The sequence below is a fragment of the Brassica rapa genome, chromosome A08 (genome assembly GCF_000309985.2).
Source record: "Brassica rapa cultivar Chiifu-401-42 chromosome A08, CAAS_Brap_v3.01, whole genome shotgun sequence".
NCBI classification, from domain to species: Eukaryota; Viridiplantae; Streptophyta; class Magnoliopsida; order Brassicales; family Brassicaceae; genus Brassica; species Brassica rapa.
Window position 1 is genome coordinate 11708775 of NC_024802.2, and position 18697 is coordinate 11727471.

At 35.1% G+C, this 18697-nt stretch overlaps 3 protein-coding genes and 1 non-coding gene across 4 annotated transcripts; 2 read left to right on the forward strand and 2 right to left on the reverse strand.

Moving 5' to 3' along the window:
• Positions 1–5307: 5307 nt before the first annotated feature.
• On the reverse strand, positions 5308–5381 carry TRNAT-AGU. The gene has a single exon. It is a non-coding gene; the product is annotated as a tRNA-Thr (tRNA).
• Positions 5382–5399: 18 nt separating this feature from the next.
• On the forward strand, positions 5400–8052 carry LOC103834151 (protein PLASTID TRANSCRIPTIONALLY ACTIVE 14). Its single transcript, XM_009110212.3, has 12 exons — positions 5400–5566; positions 5656–5814; positions 5893–6030; positions 6109–6234; positions 6320–6448; positions 6524–6613; positions 6680–6830; positions 6904–7013; positions 7081–7152; positions 7239–7344; positions 7427–7621; positions 7727–8052. Exons 1-12 carry the CDS (start codon positions 5510–5512, stop codon positions 7846–7848), a joined length of 1455 nt encoding a protein of 484 aa, XP_009108460.2. The 5' UTR covers positions 5400–5509; the 3' UTR covers positions 7849–8052.
• Positions 8053–8280: 228 nt separating this feature from the next.
• LOC103834152 lies at positions 8281–9537 on the reverse strand. The gene is made up of 3 exons (XM_009110213.3): positions 9287–9537; positions 9066–9203; positions 8281–8502 (listed from the first exon to the last, which is right to left on the reverse strand). Exons 1-3 carry the CDS (start codon positions 9375–9377, stop codon positions 8486–8488), a joined length of 246 nt encoding a protein of 81 aa, XP_009108461.1. The 5' UTR covers positions 9378–9537; the 3' UTR covers positions 8281–8485.
• A 3245-nt stretch (positions 9538–12782) lies between these two features.
• Positions 12783–15116, forward strand: LOC103834153 (galactan beta-1,4-galactosyltransferase GALS3). The gene is made up of 2 exons (XM_009110214.3): positions 12783–14242; positions 14587–15116. Exons 1-2 carry the CDS (start codon positions 13101–13103, stop codon positions 14930–14932), a joined length of 1488 nt encoding a protein of 495 aa, XP_009108462.2. The 5' UTR covers positions 12783–13100; the 3' UTR covers positions 14933–15116.
• The last annotated feature ends 3581 nt before the right edge of the window (positions 15117–18697 follow it).

The following is an 18697-nucleotide window of genomic DNA, read 5'->3' on the forward strand; positions in this document are numbered from 1 at the left end:
TTGTAGGTGATTATGGAAAAGGGTGGACAAAGTGATCTTCCGGACATTGACAAGAATATATAATAATAAAACAGACTTTTCTCTCACCTTAGCCCTCCACGTCCTTTTTTAGAGGTGGGCGTTTTACGCCACGTGGCATCTAAACCTTCGACTCCTAAAATTTTCGTCTCTCGGTGAATGGGTTTTTATTTTAATTTGGTCTTTATAAGTATCAGATGCATGGGCCCGTGTTTGACTAAGTTTTTATGATCCTCGACTGAGACGCCCTAATCCTTTCGCTTCCCTTCCATCCGATGAAAACTCTGGGTAACAGATTCGTTTTTTAAGTCCACCATTAAAATGAGCATTTAACACCATCATACCTCTCCTCCCACTCCGCCTCATTTATTTATTCTAATTGGCGACGAAGGTAAGCGATGCATGTCTGAGTTTGGTACGACTTCAGACTATAAATGTCTCCGTTAGATGCCATGAACAGCTCCACCGCTAAGATTTCTCAAAGATTATACTCTGCCAAGCATCACCGCCCACTATGTCGACTTCCTACGTTCTTCTCGCAAATCTGAAAGCAGGCCGTTGCTCAAACACCTCCGAGGTCAGTTCTTGACGTTCTATAGAAGAAGAAATTTCGTGATGACTTGAAGAGCGTGAGAGGAGAAACTTTTCTTCCAAAGAAAAATCTCACTGTGATGAGTGAGACGATAAATTTCAAGCCTTTTTCAATATGATTTTGTAAAGATTCTTCCTTCGTTTCACTAATGTGTTTTTTTTTGTCATTAGTTGAAAGCTACTACAGGAGAGGGAATCAGCTATTACTCGAAGGTTAGAGAAATTAAAATTTTTCTTTGATTATATGTCACAGGATACATGTAGTTTGATTATATGTTTTCTAAATTCTAACTTTGATATCCTGCTTTTAGGCTCTAAAAGGGACTCTGAAGATGATTCTGATGATGATAGGTACCTATTTTCCATTCTTTCCTTCCTATTGCAGTTCATCTTTTGTGCTTTAAACTTCTAAAGATTCTTTGCTTGAGATTTAATGCTTTTCCTCAGAGCCCTGGTTTGGGAATATGCAATTGCTTCAGTGTTCTCCTTTTTGAGAGTTTTTGATGACTTATATCAACTGAGACTCGCAATTTCCTTTGAGTTATCTTACGATCTGGTTGTCTTTCTTAGATATAAAGAAAGTGACGATGATGAGGATGAGACTGGATCTCTTATGGCTGAACTAGACCAGATAAATAAATAAAGAGGCTCAGGAAGGTATGTGTTCTTGTCTGTGAGATGATTTCAGATTACAATTATAACAAAATGACTACGTTCGTATTTTCTAAACACATTGACATATGAAAGTTGTATCTTAATATTTATTATTTACATTTTTTCCAGGAAAAGCAGCAGCAAATGAAGAGCTAAACGCCAAAGAAGAGGAACTTCCCAAAAGAAACCCACTGCTTGACAACACTCCAACTCTGTTTAGTGTCAAAAGAAGGCTAGCATCTTTTGAAGTCTTGTTTCTTCATGAGTCTCTGAATTATATGAATTTTTGGAGGCACATATTAATCTTTTAAGTTTCCTCTTTTTTCAGGTGTGATGATGATGTGGTATCGAGAATTTGGGACGTGGGGAAAATGAAATTAAGCACCTGAGCGCTTCATCAGTAATACAATCAAGAATTACTTCCACAAAAAGTTCCACTTTTGCATTAACGAATGACTCAATGTGTTAAAAATTAATTGAATCAAACTGTTCTCTGTTTTTGAGTGCAGGAGGTCCTTGAGATACAAGGCAAACGAGGAAAGTAGGCTTTTTTAATTATATGGTCTACCACCAGAAGCAATCAATCTGATTGGACCGTAAGAATCTTCAACCACAGAAGGTAATGGTTTTTTTCAAATACATATACTAACCAGCTATAGCTTTACATCAATAAATTCAGGACAGTGATCGAAATGTTGTCCCAGTTCATACACATGCATTTGGTTTCTTTAATCGGGCATTGCAGTGACTCAGTGAGAACAATAAGAGGACCATTGTGCATGACTTGGATCACCCAAGGTTGAGCTGGAGACAGAAGCTTGAGATATGTCTTGGTGCAGCTAGAGGCCTGCACTATATCCATACAGATTCCACAAGAGGTATCATCCACCGCGATATGAAGTATGATAACATTCTCTTCGATGAGAATTTCATGGACAAAGTTTCAGAATTTGGATTGTTTAAGACGTCCAGATCTTGACCAGACACGTGTGAGTACGACGGTATAGGAAGATTCATTTTCTTGATCCAGACCAGTACAAGATAACAATTGACTGGGAAGTCTGATGTTTACTCTTTTGGGTAATGCTTGAAGTACTTGAGGGAGACCAGATCCATCTATTCCAAAAGAAGAGTCTTTAAGTTACTGTAGTATTGTTAGTTCATGAGGGAGGAAAGCCCGCATTTCTTTTTTATACCCATTGCATACAGATTATTGTTATACTTTCTAGATATTTATTTTCAAATAGTCTCTTTTGTGTGTTTGTGTAAAAGCTTAAAGCAACTAGGTCTAGGTATATAAACGAGAATCGAAAACCAAACCGGAATTGAATCAAAAAATCAAATCAGAAAATTTAAATTTCATTTCATATGCTAAAAATATTAATTACATTTAGTTTATAAATTACCAAATATTCTAAAAATATTACATATAAATCGAACTACTCGAAAAAATCAAATATTTTTTATCCAAAGTAACTAAAATATCTGAATAACCCAAAAGAATGTAGAATCTTTTTTAATTATCTGATATTTTATCTAAAAAATACAAAGATCTCCAATTTCCCGATTTATCTAGAATTATCCGAAAAAACAAACAAACCAGAATCAAAGTGGACCCAAAATCTATTATTCAGTTTCTACTATTGTTATCCCAAACTGGAACAAAAACCAAAATAGTGAAAGTGAAATTCATAAATAACTGAACGGTAACCTATATCTTTAGAACCGGAAAACCAACAAAAACCATAATTGAACCGAAAACCAAATGGTATAGAGGCAACCAAAGTGTTTCATGTTGTGTTTAGACAATGAACAATGAAACTGACTATTTATGAATTTCAGTTTGTCTGTTAATGTTTTTGTTCCGGTTGGACAACAATAGTAGAAACTGACTAATAAATATTGGGTCCACTTTGGTTCTGGTTTGGTTTGTTTTAAAACATTATTTTGTTGTTAAATAATATAGATTAATTGTTATTTGTGAAATTAATGAAACTATTTATATATTACATTAAAATATAACATTTTATAATTTTATTACATTACATTATATTTTCAATTGATTTAGCTTGGAAGTGGATTAATTTATAATCGGGAGACGATAATTAATTGTAATAGTATTATATTTATACTCTTAGAATTTTTTTTAAAAAATGTTATTCTTACTTTAGATTTTCTTCAACTATATCAAAGTGAAATAGAAATATAAATCATTACATTTTATTAATTTTTTAATTTCATAATTTTGTAATCTATAACCAAAAAATGGCAGAGGTCTTTTCAACTCAAACAAAAAAATATTAATAAACACAATTTGATTTTTTAAAATATTATATTTATTATTTTATTTTAAAGTAAATTTTGAAATTTTTATAAAATTAATATATATTTTCATATACAATAGTTTTAACGTAAACTACCCCGTCCGTAGGGCGGGCCAACCACTAGTAACTAAATAAACTGAGCTCTTTAATCTCTGTAATATAATTATCATGAAAATTGTACTTAATCTAACACAGATTTTTTCTATCACTTTTCTTTTAGGTATCTTGTCCCTTCAGACCTAACCGTTGGCCAGTTTAAATACGTTGTCCGCAAAAGAATCAAGCTTGGAGCTGAGATAGCAGTCTTTGTCAATAATACATCAATGCCTCCAACTGGTAAGGGCCTTAAACTCTCAACACCATATAATATAAGATTCATTTTCACCAAACTTGGTCTCACTGGTCTCTTTTTGCTTTATTAACAGCTGCATTGATGTCTGCAATCTATGAAAAACACAAAGATGAAAGATGGGCTACTCTACATGACGTACTGCGGAGATCGAGAACATTTTTGGTTCTTTCAATGACTTATATCTGTTTCTATAACGAAAAGGCATAAACGAAGAGGGAAGAGGATAAGATGTACATTCCTTACTTCTTGTCTCTTGCTTTTTAACTCTGCTTTGATGTTTAGAATCTTTGCCTTTTATGAGTACACTCTTCTAAATTATATTGTTCATAAGATCATCACATAAGCAAAAAAATTTACAAAACGAAAAGTTCTGTAGAAATTAAAAGAAAATAGTTAACTCTTTTAACCACAACTATACAAAAGCTAAAAAAGCTTCAGAAGAGAATATCATGATCTTCATCTGTTCTAGCATTCTGGAACGAGACTGAATCTTTTTCTTTTTACTGCCTCTTTCCCCTCGGTAAGTTAGTGTGGTTTTACCGAACAAGATTCAATAATGATGTCAGAGAATCAACGAATCTCTTCTCTGATGGATACTTATTTGGGAAAACAAGTATTGTAGGGAAACTCCCAAGATGCAACTCCCTTTTAGCAAAACTCCTTTTGTTCACCATCAGCTCTAAATTTTGCAACCTTCACAGCCATCTCTCCCCAACTGAATAAAGCACAATGATCCAACCCCTTGCCTGCCCAAGCTCAGAACATTCTCACTTTTGAAGATATCCCACCATGGATGTTCCATTGACACTAGCCGTTACGTTACTAACCAAAGCTTGAACCTCAACATTCACCAGGAAACATGTACTCAATCTGAGTACCATAGTGTTTCTCCAAAGAGTCTGTATGTTTCAGGATTCAATCTCCCTATGTCCAAACTGAAAACCCTGAAAGGTCTTCCAGTTAAATAAGCATACTCAACAAGAGCAACATATCCTGCTCCACTGAAAAAAGAACAGATTCCCAATTATGCCAGTTTAGTTAGTTGATAAGTGTGTGTTCATGTGAAGCTTACTGGGATATAGCTTGGACCTGCCAACCATGGCCCTCTATATCTGAGAATGCTAAAGACCTTGTTATGAAAAATGCACAGTAAGGATCCTAAGAAAAGAATCTCTGCAGCTAAATTTCTTTGGTAAATCTTTACATACCCAAAATATTGTAAGCCATTTACTAGTTACTTGCAAACCTTTACTACTAGTTATTTGGCGTATGATTAATAATCGCTTCACAAATCTGAATAATAGCCTGTCTCAGCCACTATAAGTCGATACATGCAAAGCAACTGAAAAGAGAAAAGAAAAAGGAATTTGCTTTCATTGAGAGTTGAACTCAAGACCTCCCGCTTACTAAACGGGTGCTCTAACCAACTGAGCTATGAAAGCTTTTGTTTACTCATAAAATTAACCGACTTTAACATATCTACACAGAATCAACACTTGAAAACAAAAGGATAACGAACGATCTTTGTCTCCCCCCTCACTCTCGTAAACCCATTTCAGTTGAAGGAACAATGGCTTCTCCCGTCTCTCTTCACTACCTGATCAACACCTTCATCTCCAAACCTCAGGTTCTTTATTCTCTCTCTCTCTATGTACTCTGCTCGTGTCTTTATTCAATAATTGTCTAAGTACCTCATAATTTTCCGTCCGGACAAAGGGTTTCTGCAGCGGAACTGTGTCAGCACCAAGACCCAGAAGCAGTTTCGTAAGAGAGAGACAAACCAGTATAGTAAAACCCATCAAAGTTGCTTCTCTCGAGACACAACCTTTCCCTCTGTTTCAGTCCCCTGCTTCTGAAGAATCCTCCTTGTCCGAGGTAAAGGATGAAACACTATCTTAATATGAGTTCGAAAAGTTTGTGACTTTACAGTTTCTCTTTTGGTTCTTGACTTAGCTGGAGCCAGCGGATCCGGATTTCTACAAAATTGGATATGTTAGAAGAGTGAGAGCTTATGGAGTTGAGTTTAAGGAAGGCCCTGATGGTTTTGGTGTCTACGCTTCTAAAGACATTGAACCTCGCCGTCGTGCTAGAGTCTGTCTTCTTAGTATCCTTTAAAGTTCACAACTTTATAAGTTCTTGCATTTTTTTAAATGTTTGTTCTTGTGGCAGGTGATAATGGAGATTCCTCATGAATTGATGATAACAATCCGACAGAAGCACCCTTGGATGTTTTTCCCTGACATTGTTCCTATTGGTCATCCCATTTTCGATATCATCAACTCAACTGATCCTGAGGTAATAATAACTAGTCTAAAAGTTGTCATCTTTGTTCTCAAAGTCTTCTCCTTGTTAACAATGTTGCATAATGTTTTGGTTACAGAAAGATTGGGATCTCAGGTTAGCGTGTCTTCTGCTATTCTCTTTTGATCGAGAAGATCATTTCTGGAGACTCTATGGAGATTTTCTGCCTGCTGCTGATGAGTGTAGCAACTTGCTTCTAGCTACTGAGGTTTGATTGAGTCTAATCATTGTTTGTATGCATTGGTGATATCTTACTTCTGTGTTTTTTTTTTGTTTGCTATAGGAAGACCTTGCGGAGCTACAAAATCCTGATCTTGTTTCAACTATTAGACAACAACATAAACGAGTCCTAGAATTTTGGGAAAAGAATTGGGTAAATCATTTGTGTTTGTCTGTTTTATGTTTTGTTCATTGACAAAAATTGTATTTCAAAAAACAGCATTCAGATGTTCCTCTCAAGATCAAAAGGCTTGCTGAAGATGCAGAAAGGTTTATATGGGCGGTTAGTATCGCGCAGACAAGATGCATTAGTATGAAAACTAGGGTCGGTGCGTTGGTTCAAGACTTGAACATGATGATTCCTTATGCTGGTAAAGTGTTATTATTATTATTATTGTGTTACAATCTTACAGTTCTAAGCGGGTTTAATCATCTCCTCTGCAGATATGCTAAACCATTCCTTTGAACCGAACTGTTTCCTACATTGGCGTCCCAAAGACCGTATCCTTGAGGTCATGTCAAATGCTGGTCAGGCAATTAAGAAAGGAGAAGAGGTAAGTTCCAATAAGCATGCCAGCCTTCACTTCAATGCTTTATCTCAAATATAATGATTTTTCGCAGATGACGATTAACTACATGCCTGGTCAGAATAACAACGTACTTATGGAAAGATACGGGTTCTCAACTCCTGTGGTAATGCTTCTTTTTTTACTGTTAACGCATTTGTTTTCATTTTTTAAGTTTTCTTGTTTATGCAATGTTGTATGTCTCTGCTGCAGAATCCATGGGATGCTCTACCGTTTTCTGGAGATTCTCGAATCCATTTGAATTCCTTTTTATCGGTCTTCAACATTTTTGGTCTTCCAGAAGATTATTACCATGATAGTAAGTTCGTTTTCTTTGTTCCCACTCTATTGGAGAAATGAGGAGCAATGTTAGTTACTTATTGTGTTGGACACTGTGGCAGGTGAGTTATCAGGTGATGATTCTTTTGTTGATGGAGCAGTTATAGCTGCAGCAAGAACACTGCCCACTTGGTCAGACATAGATCTTCCTCCAATTCCAAGTGCTGAGAGAAAAGCGGTTAAAGAGTTGCAAGATGAATGTAAGAAGATGCTTGCGGAATATCCCACAACCTCAGAGCAAGATCAGAAACTGCTAGGTATGATATGACCATTTTAAAGATATATACATGTGTACCATGATTATGCTTTACAGCGTATAGATCAATGCTTTAGCTTTCGTTCTGCCTTGGTTTTGTGAACAGATTCAATGTTGGAAGCAAGGACGACGTTTGCAACAGCTGTTAAGTATAGAATGCACAGGAAGATGTTCATTGGAAAGATCATCAAGGCACTTGACATCTATCAAGAACGGTTACTGTTTTGATCCGAAACTGAAAACGATTCTCTCTTTCGGATTTAGCTCTGAGATCCGTACTTGGTCCTCAATCCATTTTGAGCTACTTAGAAACTGCACCATGGAACTGTTTTTTGTTCATTGTAAGCTTATGCATCTGTATGAAACAGTTAGTTTAAATGTGTTAGATTGTTTCAATTGCGATCATAAATCATAACCTTTTGCTTTTTGGTCTCCATGTCTTCAACAATAGAACAGCCGATTACAAGAAGCTATAAACCGCAAACTTGTTTTTTTTTCTCTGAAATTTTGCATTTATCTGCATTTGTATTGAATGGGCACTTCCACAAATACTTCATCTTCTTTTGCCTGCACATTTACATATATTTATATATCTGCTCCTAGCAATTCATATTGCTTTCTTATGCAACTTGAGCCAAGTTATAAACCTGAAACGTAAAATCATTGAAAGGTTTATGATTCGAAATTATTAGCCAGGTGCAAGCAGAACCATGTGATTCAGATTGTCAAAGCAAAAGAGAACCAGCTCTAAGAAAAAGGAAATGAAAAGCTTTTACAGAGAAAATCAAACAAAAAGAAGCACTTGAGATGACTGACTCCAGCGGAAGATACTTATTTTCTGGAGACTTCAAAGATCACTCAAAAACTAATCTCGATCTTCATCTGCATTACAACAACAAAAAAAAACAAAAGAAAAGATTGAATATCCAAAGTCATGAAATTTAAAAGATCAAAAATCTGAGTATGCAAACAAACTAATCCAACAAAGCAAGAAATATAACAAACTCAAATTCCCACAAGACCCTCACAATCAATAATAATTAGAGATTTTAACAAGAAAGTCCTTTCACTTAACATATGTCAAAAGTTGTTTGAACATGAGTTAGTGAAAGCGTATAAACTCCTCACAATTAATGCAGACTGATCTCATCTTAGAACCAAAGTATCAATCTTTCCACTCTTATTGAGAGAGCTTGGGCATACAAAACATTATATTACTCAAATTATCTAACTTACAAAACAGAGCTAGCCTACGTGACTTAACTTTTGAAAAGCTTAAACCTTTGAGCTTAACAAAGAAGAATCAAACCATAAAGCAGAAATGATTCAGCCTAATGTTCATGTGTTTTGGGTTACAAGTTACAACCCTGTGATTATACTAATAGATCCATTGCCAAACACAATAGACGAAACAAGTAAAAACCCACAAAGACAGAGAGACATACCAAAGTAACGGCGCTCATTGGCAGCTCTGGCCTTATCGAGCATGACATCGAGATCTTCCTTAAGCTTAACATCCCATTTCACGAGCTGGTTCGCGAACACAGCACCAAGTCCCATACCCACCACATGCTCCCACGGATCTAATCAAATTTCAAACATCCCATTTTCAATAAAAACATAATCCAATCGGAATCGAAATTTGGATTTGGAATCGTTGACTTACGGCGCATGTAAGGGAGCTTGCGGAGAGCGTTGGAGTACATCTGGGTACCCAGACCCAGCAAAGCTCCCACCATCGTCGCACTCAGAGGCATACTTTCTTCTTCTTCTGAAATTTGTTGATTTGTGATTTTTTTTTATCTGACTTGGTTTGTGTGTGTGTGATGTGTTTATCTGACTTGGTGTTCATAAAGGCTACTTTTGTGTTCAAATGGGCCTTATCTGCATCTGTGAAGATTGAAGCCCAAGGGCCTGAAACTTAAAAGAATATGTGTATATATATACATTCTACTGTGTTTTTTTTTTTGAAAACTGCACCAAAAATTTTAGAAAATATTTTTATAAGTGAAATAGTTTTAATACCTAACCTAAGTAATAATTTTAATAAAAAGCATAAATATTTTGAACCGAAAATCCAACAAAGTGTCGTCGTCACAAAAGATTTTTTCTAATCTTATGTGGTCAGAGAAGCTTTCTCGTTTGGCGACTGAAACGTTGGAGAGAAGCCAAGCAAATGGTCACGCTGGCGTAACGGACAGGTGGTTACTGGAACCATCGCCTTGCCTACCTCCCACAGACAGATCTTGTACCCTGTAAAGGAAACGGTGTAGCTCTGAACATATATTTTAAAAAACTACGGTAAAAAGAAAGCCGTCGCAATGCCTTCTTTTTGTAGAGTTTTGTATTTCTTATTCTTAATTCAGTTGAAACGTCAGCCTGCAAAATGGCTAACTAAATTAACTTCCCCGGTTTAAGCCAAAAAATACTAAAACTAGACAAGTAATGATGGTAAACTAAAAAAAGTAATGGTAAGGCCCTGTTCGTTTGTACATCTGGAAGATGCATCCAGATGGTTCATCTAGATGTCTTATCCAGATGCTCCATCTGGGTGTCGTTCGTTTCTTCATTTCGTCCATGCATCCAAATGAATCATCTGAATGCAACTATGTTCGTTTGCTTGTCATTTTTTAACTTTCATCTCCATCTAGATGGACTTGTTAATAAAATGACTAAAATATAACTTTTTACGTTTCGGCAGAAAAAAATAGCATTTTTACGGTTTTGGCCGAAAATATTTTTGCGGTTTTTGAGGAAATATGTGTTTTTCGCGATAAAGTGCATTTTTATGGTTTTGGCGGAAAAATACGTTTTTTGCGGGTTAGACGGAAAAAGTGTGTTTTGAAGTTTTGGCGGGAAAAATACATTTTTTCCAGTTTTGGCGGGAAAATACATTTTTCCGGTTTTGGCGGAAAAATACATTTTTCTGGTTTTGGCGGGAAAATACATTTTTCCGGTTTTGGTGGGAAAATGCGCTTTTCCGGTTTTGGTGGGAAAATGCGTTTTTCCGGTTTTGGCGGGAAAAATACAATTTTCCGGTTTTGGCGGGAAAATACGTTTTTCCGGTTTTGGCGGGAAAATGCGTTTTTCCGGTTTTGGCGGGAAATGCGTTTTTCCGGTTTTAGCGGTAAAATTTCATTTTCCGGTTTTGGCGGTAAAATACATTTTTCCGGTTTTGGCGGGAAAATATATTTTTCGGTTTTGGCGGGAAAATGCGTTTTCCGGTTTTGGCGGGAAATGCATTTTTTCGGTTTTGGCGAGAAAATGCGTTTTTTTTTGTTTTGGCGAGAAAATGCGTTGTTTCCGGTTTTGGCGGGAAAATGCTTTTTGCGGTTTTGGCCGGAAAATGCTTTTGAAGTTTTGGCGGGAATATGCGTTTTTTGGGTTTTGGTCGAAAAGTGTGGTTTTACTGGTTTAGCCGAAAAATGAGTTTTAATGAAAATATATGTTTTATGTTTTTTTTTTGCAGAAAAATGCATCTTGCAGTTTTGGCGGGAAAGTGTATTTTTCCGTTTTGCGAGAAAATACATTTTTTGGTTATAGCGAAAAAATGTAAATGCAAAAAAAAAAATAGAATTTACGGTTTGAAAATAATATTTTGATTTTAAAAAATCATTTTTGTCATTTATTATTTTGGACTGAACTAGATGCATCTGCATCCAGATGCACCATCAAGACTCACCTTCATTTGGGTGAGAATTTGAGATGAATTCAGCTGGATGATCCATCTGGATGTAGCATTATAATGCACTAAACAAACATCAATTTGCATCTTCACTCAGATGGATCACCTGGGTGAGCAAACGAACAGGGCCTAACTAGAAACGACACTAATAATAAGTAGCAGAAAATATTTATTGTTAATAATATGACCTTGGGTCCAAACCACGCGCTGCAGCCCATATTCACATCTATATTCCTTCAATCTTTTGTGACGTCTGCAAGTCAAAATAATACGGCATTAGGAAAGAGAGAACCATAAATATATACTTTTGGGAAATATAAATAATGTCATCAAATCTTATATGAATATTGACCGAGCTAAATCTAATTTAAGTTTTGAATTAAAAAATAATGTCAAAAGTAAAAGTGTAAACATGGCTATGTGTTTTTTTATAAACTACTAGGGTCGGTCCGCCCTACGGGCGGTATATTAGTTAATTTGATATTCACTAAATGCTCGAGTTGAAATTTGTTTTAATATTTAAGAATTTGGTTCTGTTATGTGTTACTTATTAGTATGCGGTGGTATAGTTGTTTTTCGATTATTCTTGCTTTGGTATTGTATCAAATTAACTAATTGTCCAACTCATAATTATAGATGTACAAATGTGGATTTGTGATAAAGTTTGATGACAATACTGTTTTTTTTTTTAATTCTTATTCATAGTGGAGTGTGCATGTGTCAGAAAGAGGCCTATAACAATTTTTATGTTTTTGCGTATGGATTTTAAATATATATTATTTTGTATAATGCATACTTGCTCTACAACATTTGCTTGTAGACTAAAAAAATTATTTTCTATATTTTTAAAAGAGAAAATATTTAATCTAAAATATAACATGGACATATGTATCTATAATTGGTTTCGCGGCCACATACTTATAAAAAGTGACTTTAGCCTAGTGGTTCTAAGAGAAATTACCAGTGATGGAGGTGCTGGGTTCAATTACCCTTGATTGCATTCATTTATTCAACTTTTTGTTATATTTTGGCTTCAAATATAAAACGGGACACGTGTCACTCCCATAACGCACAATTTGATGACGTGGCTTCACGGGAGAGAGGCGAACATTTCTTTATATATATAGATAACTAGACTGTAATTTGTTATTAAAAAACAAAGTGTTTTAAATTACACTAAACCACACACCAAAAATATACCATATTCTGATTAATTTTCATTTATTTTTTAAGTAAAAGAAAGTGAAGTTCATGAATTAAACACTCATACTTTAAAAAGAACAGTAAAAAAACTGTTAGCTAAAAATGTCCCTGCATATGAATGTTTGCGTAATCTTATCTAATTTTATCTAATGATGGATTCATTATTTTATCTAGTTTTAGTAACCTTTTGTAAGTTGTTTTCATCAATCCTCTCCTTCTATATGTTTTTACTAAGATCAAAGATTGGAAAAAAAAAGTAAAGAAAACATCCCTTATTAAAATAAAAATACTAGTAAATCCGGGAAATATCATAGAAATTGCATTTTTCCAAAATTCATTAAAAAGTATATATAATACATACACATATAAACAAATGCAGCCGCTGGTAACAAGACAAAGAAGAACAGGTGTACACAAAGACATGGTGTAGAATAGAAAGCGACTCGACTCGCCGACTTGTTGAAAGAGAGCGAAGACAGAGACACTGAGAGAACGAATCTATTCACTTCTTCTTCTTCGTATTCCTTTTTATTCATCATCTTCTCTGCCTCTCGAGTCAGATCCAGTACTGAAGAATAGAACATCACTCACCATGGTCAAAGACAAAGAACAACACCCTATTAAGGAGAAGAAGCTCCTCGTCAGCCTCATATGGAACTTCTCCACCGAGCTCAAGCTCATCTCCATGGCGTTACTCGTTATATTCACTCTAGCCACTCTCTTGCCTTTCATACCTTCTTCATTCTCACTCTCCGCCTCCGACTTCCGCTTCTGCATCTCACGCTTCTCCTCCGCCGTTCCCGTTAACACCACAACCACAACGGAAGTCTTACCCGAGAAGAAGACGGCGACGGAGCTAGAAAGAGTTTTAGATAACGGCGTTATCAAACGGACGTTCACCGGCTACGGCTCCGCGTCTTACAACTTCGTCTCGATGAGCGCTTACAGAGGCGGCGTAAACACTTTCGCCGTTATCGGCTTATCATCCAAACCCCTCCACGTGTACGGCCACCCTTCCTACCGCTGCGAGTGGGTCCCTCTCGACCCGACTCAGGACCCGGTTTCAACACCCGGGTTTAAATTATTAACCGACTGGGGATACGGACGGATCTACACAACCGTCGTCGTCAACTGCACGTTCCCATCAACCACCGCCGTCGGCGGAAACCTCATCCTCCACGCCACCACCGGAGATCCATCGCTAAACCTCACCGACTCCATCCCCGTCCTAACGGAACCACCAAACTCCGTCGACTTGACCCTCTACACCTCCCCAAAGAAGAAGTACGACTACTTATACTGCGGCTCGTCTCTCTACGGGAACCTAAGCCCGCAGCGAGTCAGAGAATGGATCACTTACCACGTGAGGTTCTTCGGAGAACGGTCGCACTTCGTGCTCCACGACGCCGGAGGGATCCACGACGAAGTGTTCGAGGTTCTAAAGCCGTGGATTGAGAAAGGGAGCGTGACCGTGCATGATATTAGGGAGCAAGAGCGGTTCGACGGGTATTATCATAATCAGTTCATGGTTGTGAATGATTGCTTGCATAGGTATAGGTTCGCGGCGAAGTGGATGTTCTTCTTTGATGTTGACGAGTTTATATATGTTCCGGAGAAGGAGACGATCTCGTCGGTGATGGAATCTTTGGAGGAATATTCTCAGTTTACTATTGAGCAGATGCCGATGAGTAGTAAGATTTGTTACTCCGGCGATGGTCCGGCGAGAACTTACAGGTTAGTTCAGATTAAAAAGTTACTAGTAACTAGATTTCGATTGTTCAGACAGAACAAGCTGTTAGATGACTCTGGTTTTTTTTTGTTTCTCGTGATGTTGTCGGTTTAATGATTGACACTTTAACCAAAACCCATGTGTTGAGTAACGTTAGAATAATAAAAGCACAAGTATTTGATTGGCCCTTTTTGAATATAATAAGATCACAGAACAAGTAGGCATCTGATTCTGTCAACACTTGGCCTGCAAAAGTCTTTGTGCATTCCCTATTAGTCTCTCATGTCGGTTGCTTATGTTTCGCATCACATGATTTGATGTCTAAATGCTAATTTATGTTATGTTCCAGGAACTGGGGGTTTGAGAAAATGGCGTATAGAGACGTCAAGAAGGTACCAAGACGTGACCGCAAATATGCGGTCCAGCCGAGTAATGTATTTGCAACGGGTGTCCACATGTCTCAGAACTTGCAAGGGAAGACATACCACAAGGCTGAGAGCAAGATCCGTTACTTCCACTACCACGGCTCCATCTCTCAGCGCCGTGAGCCTTGCCGTCACCTTTTCAACGACTCTCGAGTTGTTTTCGAGAACAATCCTTATGTGTTGGACACTACGATCCGCAATGTTGGCCTCGCTGTGAAAACTTTCGAGATGAGAACGATCGGTAACCGGTTGCTTAGGACACGGCAATGAGAATATAAAGAAAAATGGATAGTGATTGTATTCGTCTTTAGAAAGATTTATTAGAACTTAATCAAAGATGGGGCAGATGTTTTACTTTATTGTTTTATTTTGTGTATTCTTTCATTATATTGTATCACAGCTTGGGCATATGTTCATAGTACAGCTTAAATAAACTCTTGGTATATCTTGTGTATGGATAGGAAAATGTCTCTTTTAAGTATATAAACTAGTGAGAATAATTGCGAAGATGGATATCGCTGTCGTTTGTCGACACGATTAAACGGATGAATAAAGTTATTAGGATGCAATAACGAAATTAATACTGTATAGTTTGTGTATTAATCATCGACAAAAGAAGATAGCTTTTTACTTTTGGAGGTGAGGAACGTGCGTTTAGGCTTTTCTTGACGACCACCGAATGGACCTTAACGTGCAGGTCCCACTTAGGGAGAGAACATTGGGGGCCCACTTTTCGTGATTACAGGTGTAAGGTGTTCAATAATCATACGAACCTTTTTTTTCTTCTTACATGTGGTGTTAAATCTCCAAGATTTAAACTAGTTTCGAAAAGTGGGTTCTCTCTCCTCTCCTAGAGAGAGAGTTTTCTCTCGACAATTTTTCTTCTCTTATCAAATTTCTATCTTTCAAAGAGGTAAAGATCGTTTGAGAGTGAGAGAGATCTACTTTTTTGTTCCGGTTTCGGTTTCATCCGACCGGACTCTGTCTCCGACGTTCTTGCCTTTTCCTCCGGCGAAGATCGGCCGGTTTCTGTCTCCGCGTCGCATATTCCTTCATGTGACGGCGGCTTACTCCGGGTTTTTTCCCGTTTACGTCGATCTACTCTTCTTCTGGCTATCACCATCCAATCGTCTCTCTTTTTTTCCTAGTCGGATTGTTCTTTCCCTTAGTTGGAAAGCCGGCGATGGATAGATCGATTGTAGATAATTGTATTTTTCTGAAGCGTAGATCCGGTTGGCGATTGGGTTTCTTTGAAGCTAGCTCTTGTAGCAGCTGTTTCATCGATGATCTCCGCTAGCGGCGGAGTTCTGATGCGCCGCCTCCTTGCTTCCGGTGGACGATAGCGGACCTTCATCTTGACACGTGTGTATGCATCGCCGGGCGAACGTACACGCGGTGGGTGACGTGTCCCTCTCTCCTTGACGGTTTACTCTATGGGCTTACGGCCCATAGCTGTTTCTTTGGTTGGTCCGTCTGTTTGGGCTTTTCTCTTTGTTTCGTTGGCCCGTTTGCTGTTTGGGCTTTTGTATAGTTGTTGGGCTTAGTCTCTTGGGCTTTGATCCACTTAATAAAACTCAGATGACAAAAAAAAAAAATCTCCAAGATTTACGTTTGGACCCACAATTATTTTCTTAACGATCCATTTTCAAATAGGTTAACAGGATAATAACTTTCGTTAGATTTCTTCCTCAACTTTTGGTTGGTAGATATATTTCATGATGGTCTGAGAAAGGTTGAAATTGATATATAAGAATATTTACTAGATTTTGATCCGCGCTTTAAAACTGCGGATTTTTGATATCTTTAATTGATTTAAAAAGTACTACTATTTTGTGTTTCACATTATAATTATTGATTTTTAATGTTTTATTATATTTTAGATTTGTTCGAAATAGATTCAAAGATGATATATATTTTTTTAACGGTAAAGATATTCAATGTTAAAAAATATATATTTTAATTATTGAAATGTACTAACCATTTTTTAAACCGGACCAAGTCGTACGATCGAACAGGTCATACCAGGTCAGACCGTGACTCACACTGGATTGTGCTAAAAACTGGATTTGAGTTAAACCGGCAAACCTGGTCGAAAACCAGTTAAATCATTAAAATCTGTAATCCAGTTTGATAATAAAATCTGGTTTTCTCAAATTCAAGTGAAATAAATAAAATTAAAATTCAAAATTTTAATAAGATTTCATCAAAAGTTCATATTGTTTCCTAACACCTATCTAAATAAATTAGTTTTTGTCATGTTTTGTTTTTGAATTTTTCATTTTATTTTCATATCATTTTAGAATATAACATTGATATAAAGTTGTATTAAAATTATTTTATAGTTATACTTACATTTATATAGTTACTTAGTTTAAAATTAAATTAAATTTTAAATCCGGTTAAATTGATTAAACCGGTCTGACCATTGACTTGGTCCGACCATTGACCCAGCTACAATGCCAAGTCAATATCCCGTCCGATTTTGAAAACATTGATATTAACTCGCGAGCTGTCAATTTTAGATTAAAAATGAAATTTCCTGGCATATATCATAGTTATAACTATCAATTTACATTATTGTAAAACCAATTATTTTTGTTATTGATATAGTTTTCAATTTCAGATATTAAAAATGTGATAATATTTCATAAAAAATTCAAGAAATACATGAATAACATATCACTTAATTAGAACAATGAATATTGTTAAATTTGTATTACGAAGGTATTCATCGAAATGGTTTGTATTATGTTCGATTATCTATGTAGAGTCCAAAAACTATATACATTGAATATTAAATCTGTTTGTTATGATTATTTCTTTACGTAGTTATTCTGTATTAAGTGAAATAATAATAAAATATTTATGTAGAATATTGTTAAGTTTGTTATTCTCGTAACATTAAGGAAACTATATACTGATGTATGGAATATCATTTTGGCATAAATATAGGCTGAATTATGTGGTGTTAGTCTAACTAATAGGTCTAATAACTTTCAGTAGTAGATTTTTTAGGACTCTTTCCCTTTTAATCTATACTATTATTTGCGAAGTAAATTTTTGGAATCGAGCTCTCACATTAAAAATTAGAGTGGTTAATAACATTTATACCCTTACTGAATAAAATGTATAACTAAATTAAAAAATAAAAACTAAATTTTAATTTATTTGATTAGATAATTGATTATGTAAAAAAAAAAGATTAGATAATTGATTAAAATTAATAATAGTAAGAATTATCCAAAATCTGAAAATATAATTTAAAAAAGAGATAATTTCTGTATATATTGTATTGTTATCTGAAAAAAGTCTTTTAGTAAAAAGTCAAAACATGAATTATATAACTAAATATTAATCAAATAAAACTCGTAATTATATAATGAATAAAATGTATAACTAAATTAAAAAATAAAAATGAAATTTTAATTTATTTGATTAGATAGTTGATTAAAGTTAATAATAGTAATAATTATCCAAAATCTGAAAATATAATTTAAAAAAGAGATAATTTATGTATATATTATATTGTTATCTGAAAAAAAGTCTTTTAGTAAAAAGTTAAAAAATGAATTATATAACTAAATATCAAATAAAATTCATAATTATATAATTAAAGATAAAATATTGAATTATCCAAAATAGAAAAATATAATTAAAAAAAAGATTATATATATATATATATTTGGAATCGAGCTCTTACGTTAAAAGTTAGAGTGGTTAAAAATGTTTATACCCTTAATGAATAAAATGTATAACTAAATAAAAAAATAAAAACGATATTTTAATTTATTTGATTAGATAATTGATTAAAATTAATAATAGTAAGAATTATCCAAAATCTGAAAATATAATTTTAAAAAGAGATAATTTATGTATATATTGTATTGTTATCTGAAAAAGTCTTTTAGTAAAAAGTTAAAAACATGAATTATATAATTAATATTAAACAAATAAAATTCGTAATTATATAATTAAAAATAAAATATTGAATTATCCAAAATCAAAAAATATAATTAAAAAAGATTATATATATAT